Source organism: Propithecus coquereli, unplaced genomic scaffold, assembly GCF_000956105.1.
Source record: "Propithecus coquereli isolate 6110/MARCELLA unplaced genomic scaffold, Pcoq_1.0 Scaffold179, whole genome shotgun sequence".
Taxonomy (NCBI): domain Eukaryota; kingdom Metazoa; phylum Chordata; class Mammalia; order Primates; family Indriidae; genus Propithecus; species Propithecus coquereli.
In genome coordinates this window covers 2,775,234-2,787,324 of record NW_012142634.1, presented here as the reverse complement: position 1 = coordinate 2,787,324, position 12,091 = coordinate 2,775,234, and the positions used below count along the sequence as shown (strand labels likewise).

Genomic DNA, 12,091 nt, shown 5'->3' with positions numbered 1-12,091 from the left:
ATGCAAGGTGGAAAGCTTATCCGACGATCTGTGGAAATGCAGACCTGCAACACCCCAAAGGAGCAGAAGTTCATGATTCAAAGCCAAAGGGTCTACGTGAGTGAGGAAGAGCACCTGGTGTCTTGAAGACTTCCATCTTTCTCTCTCACGCTTTTGTGTTTTGCAGCAAAGAGCTGGAAGTGGGGTCAGGGAGCGGCAGCAGCTTCTCAGAGTCTGGCTGCAGCAGCCGCCGCTGGTCCACACCACAGTCACCACGGGACGCAGCGCGAGGAGCATTCGTCCCGGTGGGCGTCGAGACGACCCGGGCCGAGGCCCCAGCTCCAGGGCACCTTCTCCAAGTCCTCAACAAATCACTTATCCCAGTGGAACCTGAGTTTCCTCAACCCTAAAGTGGGGTGAGGAGCACAGGTGGAGGTCAAGAGGCCAGCTCAGTGAACTTTAAGGACTCAAACTCCATGACGCTCTCCTGCAAGTCCAGCAACCATGTCATCCTCGGGACGGCCTTGACCACAGCACTGACCAGAGGTGGAAGTCTCAGCAGGAGACGTGAATGTCAGCCACTGGCCAGCTCTGCTGGTCCCACATGGCATTCTATCTGTCGAATAAGACTTCTGATTGAGTCTCATAAAAGCTATGAAAGATGCCTTCTAACCCTCAAAAGAATCCTGGTATGGAAGGGAGGAAACTGGCATCTGTTGCTGGCCACCCACATGCCAGGTGGATGTTTTCATCCGCTAACTCCAATGACGCCTCGCAACCGCTGCAGTGGAATGAATTATGGCCCCCAGGAAGGCCGTCCATGTCCTAACCCCCCAAACCTATGACCGTGACCTTATTTGGCAAAAAAGGTTGTTGCAAATAAGTTAAAAATAGTGAGATGAGCTCATCCTGGATTTAGGGTGGGCCCTAAATCCAATGACAGGTGTCCTCACTAGAGAAAGAGAGGGAGATTTGAGACACACACAGAAAAACGATCGTGAGAAGATGGAGGCAGAGGTTGGAGTGACGCGTCTACGAGCCAAGGAAGGCCACCAGCCACCAGAAGGCATGAAACCTGCCAACACCTTGATTTTGAACTCTCAGGCTCCGGAACTATAAGAGGATAGATCTCTGCTGTTTTACGCCAAACAGTTTGTAGTAACGTGTTAGAGCAGCCCTAGGAAATGAGTATAACCATTGCGGGAAGGAGGGAAGTATCATCACTCCAATTGTACCAATGATAAAACAGAGACTTGGAAAAGCTAAATAACCTGTCCCAGGTTGTGGCTTCTTGGTGGCAGGGCCCCGTCAGAATCCAGGCCTTCAGCACCATTCGCTGATGAACGGTGGCAAAGACTTACCACCTCCCGGAGCCAGCTACTTTAGGGGACCCCATTCTGTTATTGCGACAATTACCGAAATGCAGAGCGCCACACTAATTTTCCCTTGCAGTAAATAGCTGAAAAGTAATGGTGTCAATTTTAATGAGGATCAAGCAAGGCTCCTAAAAGGGCTCCCATAAATGAAAGCATTTCCCTCACACACAACAATGGCCCGCTGTTTAATTCCAGAACACAAGAATGTCACTTAAATTACACGGCTTTTACATTAAAGTGCTTATGGGAATGCCTTTTCCAAGGAAGAATTTCAATAAAAAGATCTCACCCATGTTGATGCTTCGTAATATCTGTACCACAAATCTATGTATCACAGCAACAAAAGTAAAACCTCGAAGAATTTGAACAAGAACAGGACTTCACTTTCACTGGGAAAGTTTCTGGTTTTCTGGGAAACAGAGAGGTAGCCGAAAAGCTGTGCTCACACAGCGATGTTTAAATTCGAGCCCGTGGGCCACCAGAAATTCATTGCTTAAGCATGAATCCCTTTTGTTTCCATTTGCCGAGATGTTCAGAATGACTGCCAACCCTGTAAGTCTACATGAGACTCTTTAGCTGACTCAATTCTTATTTTATTAGTGCTTCTCAAAGCAATTACCAGGGTTTTGAGCAGAGATGAGAGTATTTCACACCTCCATCTTTGCTGAAAATGTCTTATACTCCACTGACTTTTGGCTTCTATTTATAAAGAAGGTTCAAGGCTTGGAAAATTATTGGAGTTGAGCTTTAATGGATATTCCCAACCAGCATTGTGTCATTATTGGCCCGCGTGTAGCTGGGCGATCTCCCAAATTTGTGACATAATCAGGCCTCTCTCTGCATTACTCCATACACTCCACGCTCCCTCTGCATTACACCACTGAATCATACGCTCTTTTCAACAAGACCGATTGCCAGGGGATTAACATTAGACAGCACAATTCCATTATTCAGCAGCCCAATTCAAATCCCAACCCTAAACTCTAAGAGAGATTTCAGGGCTTCACAGGGATGAGCTGCCAGAAAGCTCGAAAGGGGAGGTGGGGTGAGGGGCTTTCGAATGTTTTACATAACAATTCAACCTAAAACCTGCTCTAAGCAAGAGCCCGGGCTGGAGTGGCCCTGACATGACTCCCAGATTCCTGGCAGGGCCCCAGCCAATCTTAATGAACGATTTGTAGACCTATATAAAGCCATGATCCCAGAAGACTGTTACAGCACAATTATTTTCTCCCACAATAAATTACTTAATTTCAAAATTAGGTATTTAGAACTTTTAGCCCCAAATCTAACTTTCTGCACCAAAATAGAAACAATTTCATGTCAAATTCAGTGTACGCGAGGCCCAAGGTAAATTCCAAGTCGTGTGCTCTTTGATTGACAGATTTATGGTGCATCGATGCCAAGACAAATGTTAACCATTTTGGTCTCATAACTGAGTGTTGCTTCTCTTTGTGTTTGTCTTATAAAATATCTAAACATAATAATTCTAAGAAACATGCTACAAATATTTCTATGAGAAAAGACATTCTAAAACTCACTCTTATGAATATCCACAGGATCAACTTCATGCAAAGACCTATCCAATTTCACATTAAGGCTTCTGAATAACAAGACCGAACTGTTCAAATACTTTTTTCACTAAATGCTTATACGCAAATGGAAGTAAAGACTGTATCATGCTGTCTAAGGCAGGGTGACTTGTAAATTTAATTTCATTTAACTTGATAGAAAATCAAAACGGTTTTCAGTTTAATTTTGTTAACCTAAAATTTAAATTAACCAAATCTATGCAATTTGGTTAATCAAGCTTTTGGAAATTTCTTTTAATGGCTCTTTGGACAATTCAAGTATCTATGGAGTCTCTCTCTTCAAAGAGTATATTTCATTGAAGGAGAAGAAAATCCACATGTGAGATAGTTGCAGGGGCACACACGGGTAGTGTCGTAGGATAGACGTTGTTGACAGAGGCACAGTGGCTGGGCGTGTGTTTGTGGCATTACCAACAGTCACAATAAGGCAAAAGGAACCAGGGTGAACTGTGAGTTGAGACTCTGGCAGAAGTCAGCAACCTGCACGTGGAGAAGGGCAAACCCAAATAGCTCACGGTGGCAGGTAGCAAACCACGGTATGTGACCACACAGAGAGAAGATGGCTCCTACGTAGAAGAGGTCATGACCCACACCATCCCTGTGACAGTCACACGTCCCAGGTGTAGTTCCACATGTTAGCAATCCTCCAGCAAGGCAGAAAACACCCTTTCTTCATCAGTTACAACAAAACCTCATCGTAACAGGCAAACCCTGGGAAGAAATTTGGCCTTAAGATGTTTAATTAAAATGGCCTATTTATCTGTGCACTCTGACCAAAAGGTACTTCTAAACTCATATGTGTGGTGCCCTTTTCACAGAGGAAACAGCTTCCCGGAACAGACACCAAACTGGCACTGTCTGCTAAGGGCTTTCTTCTCAGGGAAGGGAAGGGCCCTTTTTCCAGCCAGCTATAGGCTCAGACTTCATACCTCTCCCTTCACTCTTCAGCCAGCATCATACACTTGTCCCTCCTGGGGCAATGCTGCCTCTCTTTTAAAAACAGAGCCCTCCTACCGCGCATCTGTACCCTTTTCCTGTGCACGCTAACACTTTTCAGAGTAATCTCAGCTTCCAGCATGCCAGACATCTCATACCCCACGCATCTTACACAGGATGACACCGTGAGGCTCAACAGCCTGGTAATCAGAAAACAGAGTCCTGTCAAATGGCAGAGAATCCCTCTCGAATGACAGCGTGTGCGAAAAAACAGTGAGAATAAACCAATTCTCCTTAAACTTTTGGGAGAAACAAGACTCGCTTTCATGATTCCAAATGAGTCGAGCTAGGACAGGCTGGTGTGCAGCCGCCACCGCGAGGAGGAGCAAACTCACCCACGACATCGAGGTGGTAGGTGTGGTTGATGGACCCGTAGCCATTCTCCACCACGCAGGTGTAATTGCCTTTGTCAGACGGGACCACGCTTTCCATGATGAGGCTCCAATGCTGGTTTCGTACCTGGAGAGACCGAAGTAAAGGTGGTTATTTAACAATCTCAGCACAGAATACGAAGTACTGTGCTTTCTTGATTTAAAGAAAAGTGGGAGGAGGCAGGAAGGGAGAAAAGAATCACCTGATTTCCAAATGTTCCTCATAATAAGTACTCAGAACGGTGACAAATGAAAACTATCATCGCCATGATGGTGAATGCCTGTGAAGCGGATACTGACACATTCAGATGGGCAGGAGGATTCAGGGGGGTGCAGAGTAGGTCTGTCCCTACGGTGGATTTGAGAGACCCTTGAGGAGAGGCTGAGGGCCCAGGGAGCCTGAACTCCAGCCTGCACAGCGTCAATGCCCCTGGGCAGCTGAGCACCAGGCTTGCCATTCACTGGGAGCCCTAAGTCCCTAAAGCACCAAGGAACCACCCAGAGCCAACACTAGTGAGCACTTGCTGTATGCCAGGCCCTGCTCTGAGCCCTCCTTCCTGCCTTAGCTAACTTAATTCTCCCAAGGATGCATGAGGTAGGCACTAGTGTCATTCCTGGAGCCTTCTGGTTTGAAAGCTCTTCATTTCTTTCCCCAAGGCCCCCAGGTGGTGTCTGGAAGTCTCAAGGAGTTTCAGCTGGGAACTCAGGCCTGCCTCTCCCACTTCTGGTGCTCCGGGTGGCTGGAGAGATGTCACATGTTCCTGAGAGACATACCCAGAATTCCAAATATGGGAGCAATGAATCCTTACAAAACTTAAGTTGTATATCCATCTGTTCAAACTCCTCGAGACTTCAAAGATAAGCAGCACATGTGAAAATAAGTGTGATTCCCACCCATAGGTCTGTCAATACACAAACAGACTGATGTGCTTTTAAAATATATTTCCATAGACTGAGATTTTCAAACAAGCATGAGTTTTCCTTACCAGGACAAAATGCAACGTTCAGTATCTTCAGGGTACAAGGCTTTGACATTTTTATCCAAATCATTCTTTACAGATATTTTGGACAAGGCACTTCGGAGAAATGAAATGAAAAAGCAAAAAGCCAGGGCTGACTAACCTTAACTATCATTTCAGGAATTTCAACTGACCTTCTGAACGGTGCCCTGGGCATCTCAAGTGTTTGGGGCCTTAGTCACATAAAAACCGATAATACAGGCAGAGCCTTCGCAAGCACGTGAGTGATTCCAGGAACTAAACTAGAGAATGAAGAAAACCATCTTGTAACTACTGCATTGTGAAAACACGAGGGCAGAGCAGGTGTCCACTCTGCAAAGCGGCGCCGGCGATCAGCCTGCCGACAGAGGCACCACGCGACAGGAGCAGCGACAGCACCACTGCCTTCACCCTGGCCGCTCGGTCCTGTGCAAGCCATCGCTGCAGAGCGGAGGGATCGCCGCTCACCACTAACAGTCTCGTGAAGGACCACGGGGATGGAGGCTGCACTCTTTTCTTCCTAACAGGACACAAGTAGCGAGTTAGGACAGTTCTGGGCAGTCACTTTGCTCAGCTGCTGCTGTCACGGAGGCTGTTTCAGCGTCTAAGGTCGTGCAGCTGGTGATGGGGAGCTGAGTCTCGCTGCTACAGGTGACATGAATCTGAAGGCAGCTGCTCTACAGTGGAAAGTCTGTACTCTGCGTCAGAGAAGACCCACTTTCTGCTCTTGGCTGGGCCACAGACTTGTAGGAGAACCAAAACAAGAGGCGAGGGCTGCCCTTAGAAGACATAAGCACCTTCCATGCAGGATGGGTGTTCTAAAGGAGGAGGAGACGTGGGTGCTAAGTTTTCCAGCGTGATGGGAATTCCCAATCTAAATGCTGGCCCCCCCATGCTACCCTGGAGCTGCCATGCTAACAGCATGGGAGAGGCAGGGATGAGCTCCTTGACTGGTCTTGAGGCAGATGGGCCCACAAAGACAAACCCCCTCCCCCAAGCTCTTAGGGGCATCAGAAATGGTCCTCTCCTTGACTCTGAGGAACCAGTCACGTGGCGGGTAACTTAGGTATAGCCACAGGCCCTGACGTCACCAAGCCACGTAATCCAGCATTTAGCCCTGCTGTAAATATTCAGTTCTTTGAGCCCCCGCTCAAATGTCATACCCATAAGCCCTTAATCACGGCTAGTGCCTGTCTCTGGACCCCATCCAAACTGTCAATGTCTTTCTTGCGCCTGGATCCAGATTTGGCACATGGTGTATTCCAAATGGAGTTGAACCTGAACTGCACAGGGAGGGGACACTGTCTCCCTGGCCCAGACATTAAATCTTGGCATATGCAGCTCAGCATGCTGCTCCCCTTTTCGTAACCCCAGGGCATATGGTCAGCTCGAGTCTCTCACTGGGGCCACGGCATTCCAAGCAAGATCCCTCTTCAAGGACACGCGCTCCCTGAATATTTACTTCCTGGAGATGGACTACAAATATTAATAAGTTAACATTTATCAAATGCTTTTACAATCAGAAGCACATTGACCAAACAGGATGTTTCTGCCCTTCCAGAAACCTTGGTACTCAATCAATATTGCCACATGCAGTGCTGTTAATATTAATTTTCTTACACCATCGCTCCAGTATTTGATTCCTTGACATACCACCAATCCCAAATTTTATGAGCCGTGGCATTTTCCAAATGGATGCCCTTGGAAGCCACCAACATTCAAAATGTTTGACACCTTTCTAGGGGATATCCTACCATTAATTAGCCGTTGCTTAATAGCAAACTGAGACTCCACAACAGGAACTTTAAAAAGATGGCAGACAAAAGCACAAAGTTTGAGTTGTTTTCAATCACTCTGTTTCTACATCAGTATTTAGTACAAACCTAAAGAAACTATCTTCCCAACAAAAATGTAAGATATGCCCTTCAAGGAGTTTTTCTAAATTCCTCAGATTTTCAGTGCTATGATTCTTTTGCCAGTTAGGCTAAATGCACATACCCCCCCCCCATCTTTGCTTTCACAGAACAGGGAAGGTAATACCCAATAAACATATGAAAAGATGCCTGCCCTCATTAATGACGAGGGAAATGCAAATTAAAACAATAATGAGACACTGTTATTCACCAGCTGATTAACAAAAATTAGATAGATCAATGTTATTCAGTACTTGGTAAATGTGTAGGAAAATAGAGACCAAATTGAGAATGGGAACATAAATTGAGAAAAACCTTGTTGTAAAATAATTTCGTGGTACCTATTAAAATTAGCAATGCAGACTTTTTTTGGACCCAGTTAAATCTACTTCTAGAAATCTAGTCCACAGAAAATAGCATAATTACTTCGAGGCACATGAACAAAACTGTTGCTTCAAGCACTGTTTGTAACAGCAAAAAACTGGAATCCATCAAAGAAGAGAGTTATAAACAATGTATAGTTTATCCTATGTGAATTAATGCACAGTTCATTCCAGCAGAATAGTATACAGCCATAAAAAGAATGAGGTATTCTTATGTTCAGACCTGGTAAGATATCAATATATATAATTATTGACAAATGAAAAACAGTAGATTGAATACAAATAAGTTTATTCATGATTCCATTTTATAAAAAATACAAACACATGCACAATCCTACAGAAGCCTACAGGCCTGAAGGCATAAACGTGACTGTATGAACATCACTAAAATCAGAAAGAAAATACGACGAATTGTTAGCAATGCACTTTATACAATTAAGTAGTGGGATTATGAATGTTGTTTACTTTTTTCTCATTTTCACTTTTCAAACCTAAGCAGAAATCTCACACACACACAAGAAGTAAAATAATACAGCTCCCTGGACACCTGTCCAGTAGTCGCTGCTCTGCCTGTCTCTCTCCGGCAAACCAAGCACGAAAGCCAGGGAGAAAAGAAAGCCTGTGCCGACCCACACAAGCACAATTCTTTGCTTTCATTCCTGCCCTTGGCCAAATCTTTGTGGAATTCATCATTATTTTTCATCTGCCAAGTAACAGAATAGGAGAGCATGGGCTTCAAAACTCTGTTCACTGCAGACTTTTTAAAATAACATTTCAATACAGAAACAGAGTAGATCGAAGCTAATGGCCTAAACTCTCAAGTGTAGTACAAAAAAAACGGATTCCACACACATTCCATACCCTGTCAATGCAGAGACAAAAGGTGGCCCAGACAGGTTTGTTCGGAATTTCTCTGTTACTAAATCTCCCAAGGTGCCTGTTAAATTCCTGGCTACCGCCAAGCAACAACTGGGAACGCAGATTTAGTTTGTATGATACCAAAACACCTAGGTGAAAGGTCGAAGACTCAGCCTGTCACCTGGATGTTTGGCTTCCGCACTGCAAAAAGAAAAATCCAGACTTTTCCAAATACCCAGGTGTTCAATAGCAAGCAGAATAAACATGCAGAAGCTGGTGGGAAGTTCTACTCTGTGCCAGGTCGAATGCTGTGTCCCTGTGATGAGAAATACTGCCAAGATTTTCTTCCACCAGTATCAGGATCCAATTTACCCAGGAATGCAGCAATCCCTTATAACCCTGGCCTTCAGGAAGGCACCCCATCAGCTGCAATTCCACAGACCAGTGTCATTAAGATGCACATCTTACTCGCCCCCATCCCCGCCCCCAGTTTCGGCAGGTGTCTGGAGGGCTCCAAACCATCCCTCCCAAACGTGTTTGTGCAAATTGAGCTTACATGTGTCAAGGACTGTGGAGGCAAACACCCGTTAATGCTTAAACCCCAACCTTGATAGAAGAAGTTTGCTTTTCAGGAGGTGTCCAGAGAACAGGGTGGGGCGATCTGATCCTCTAGACCAGTGAGAGAAACTCTTCCCTCTGCTCAGTAAACAGTCACTGGATCTCTCCAGAGGAGGTGGGAAGTGAATTACAAAATGCGAGGCTGTTTTCTTAGATGCCTGCTGCCTGAAGGCACTCACAAATGTGGCTGCAGAAAGGCATCCACTGCCTGTTCAACTTAGCTCTTCAAAAACCTCAGGATCTTCCTCAAAAAGCTAAACAGAGAAATGCCATGTGATCCAGCAATTCCACTCCTAGGTATAGACCCAAAGGAACTGAAAGCAGGGACTCAAACAGATACTCCTACACTAGCTGCAACATTATTCACAAAAGCCAAAAGGTAGGAACAATCTAGTGTCCATCAACAGATCAATGGATAAACAAAATAGGATGTATCCATACAATGGAATATAATTCAGCCATAAAAGGCAATGCAGTTTTGATTCATGCTACAACAAGGAAAACCTTGAACACATTAGTTAAGTGAAACAAGCCAGACACAAAAGGACAAATATCCTATGAGTCCACTTACATAAGGTAGCTAGAATAGGCAAATTCATAGCGACAAAAAGTAGATTAGAAGTTACCAGGGGCTGGGGGGAGGGGAATGGGGAACTACTGCTTAATGGGTACAGAGTTTCTGTTTGGGGTGATGAAAAAGTTTTAGATAGTGGCAATGGTTACACAACATTGTGAATATAATTAATGTCTACTAAACTTAAAAATGATCTAACCGGTAAATTTTTATGTGTATATTTTACCACTATTTAAAAAACACTCATAGCCCACAGAGGTCACGGAAGTTGGGAGAAGAGCATCATACCCCCACTGTGCTCTCACCCGCATACCCGGTGCTAGGAGAGCTTCGACCTTTCAGGGGAAGCCATTACCTTCACTGTGTTTCTCATTTATCAGCAACGGTGTTTTTACAAAACAGGGAACCACGTTTGAAGAGAACAGTTTAGGAAGAGCATCAACCTTGGTGCAAAACCACCTGGGTCCAAACGGCAGCTCTGCCACCTCTGGGGCACAGGAGCCTTCCTCGGCAAGGGTTAAAATAACAGCGCCTGCCTCTTCCGGCTGTGGAAGAGCTGAGGGACACGCCACTTGGGGGGCACTTGGACAGTCCCCACACAGGGGAGCAGTCAATAAATGCTGGCTGATACCAACCCACACCTGTTTCCTCATCACAGACTGCTTGATCTGGGAGATTAAGGCTGAAACATCTTGGCTGAGAAAAATCTCAAGAAAGTATGAATATGCCGATAAGTACATTAGTCATGATTGTCCCCTAAACACATAGCATTTGCATCAGAAAGTCTTTAAAATGACATTTAGGTAACTAACCTAGAAAAGGTAAACCTACTTAACCTATGCTTCAAAACAACCAGGTTAGCAGTGACGATAACAAAACACTTCTTTAAGTTGTCTTATCTGAAACAGACTTGGAAATGAATGGCCTATGCTCAATAATGCTTTGCTCTCTGCTGAGGGGCTTCGTGGGAAATTTCAACCCCTAGGTCACATGGGGCTGTGGGCTTCTGTGCTGATTTCACAGCCATGTTGAAGAGTCCTTTACCCTGAGCTCCCTCTTGGTCTATGTTCTCATACACTTCAAAGTGGCGTGAAAGATAGTTTTTAAGAATTGCCCCTGCCTAAGTCATTACCTAAGAACGAGCTGGGAATGTAGGTGGTCTATTAATTATCTCAGGGGTCTTCTTGCTTTCCTGCATTAAATAGCAATAACTGTTCAGAGCCCTATGAAATATCTAGCCATAAAGGTAACCTCTTTGTAAAAAAAAAAAATCTGTGCTGTTGTTTAAGATGAAAAATGGCTGATGCTGAATTATGGTTATGCTACTAAATCATAGTTCTTAGAGCTAACAGGGATCAGATAGATGTTCAGGATTATTTTCCCAATCTTCTCGTTTTAAGGGAGGGGATTTGAGGCCCACAGAGCCTTAAACACTCGCCCATGGTCAAGACCGATGGAAAAGCCCAGGAACAAGGACAATTAGGGAGATTTAGTTATGACTCAAGTCAGGCTTTACGATTATACTAAATTAATTACACATTAATAACGTCCAACCAGCCTTTGCCCACATACTATAAAAAACAATAATTTGACTCCTAATCATCTAAGAGGGCTCGGCATGAATTTTTTAACAAACAAGAACTCCACGTCGTTCTATTGGCCATTTTAATTAAAATGAGCTTTCTGTCCCATTTCATAATTCTGATTTTGTTTTGCTTTTTTTTGTTTTCCCTTCTCCCTTTATTGGCCGCATATGCATGCCATTTCAAAACAAGCTGTAATGCAGGGGACAAGGGCCCAGGTGCCCAACCCATGAACAGGTAGAAAGAACCAGAAGGACAGGCCACCAAAGCACAGCCATGGTTTATGGAATGAGCAGATTTCTGAAGGACAAAGAAAAACAAATGTTTGTTTGCAGAAGTTTTCGGGGCTTTGCTTTCTGAAAAAAACGTATCTTGGAAAACGTGACACTTTGCTGCTTCTTTAAATGAATGGCAAGTGGACAGGAATCAGAGGAGCGGGTAGTTTAGATGTCAGGCCCTCCACGTTTCAGTCAGGTCTCTTTCCTTTTGAGGAAGTGCTGGAGAATGAAAACTAGAAGTTGTACAATTATAGCTCCCTCAGGTGAAATGTTCGGAGGCACATTTCTTTAAAAGTTTGCATAAGTAATGAAGAAAATATCAAAGAGAAAACCCAACACCAGGACCACGCTCCCCGAACTCTGCCCTGTTCAGACCCTGACAAGGACCCGTGAGGCGGAAGCAGGCCAGGGCCAGCCGGTGTGCTGGGTGGGAGCCACGTGGGGAAGCCCGCAGGTGGGTATGGGCCTCTTTGACCTCCAGCGACTTCAGTACCTGGGTACCTGGGGTTAGCTTAACACTTCATTAGCAAGGATTATGCTTTATGTAACTACGGAATTTCTAGGAGTTTCCG

The 12,091-nt window shown here is 44.8% G+C and overlaps 1 protein-coding gene across 1 annotated transcript in view; it reads right to left on the bottom strand.

Annotated features, from left to right (window-relative positions):
• The window catches only part of FGFR2 (fibroblast growth factor receptor 2), a 101,332-nt gene that overhangs the window by 47,624 nt on the left and 41,617 nt on the right, over window positions 1-12,091 (bottom strand). Inside the window, exon 6 of the mRNA XM_012642382.1 lies at window positions 4,279-4,402. Coding sequence (XP_012497836.1) covers window positions 4,279-4,402 — 124 coding nt within the window. The remainder of the gene's footprint in view (window positions 1-4,278; window positions 4,403-12,091) is intronic.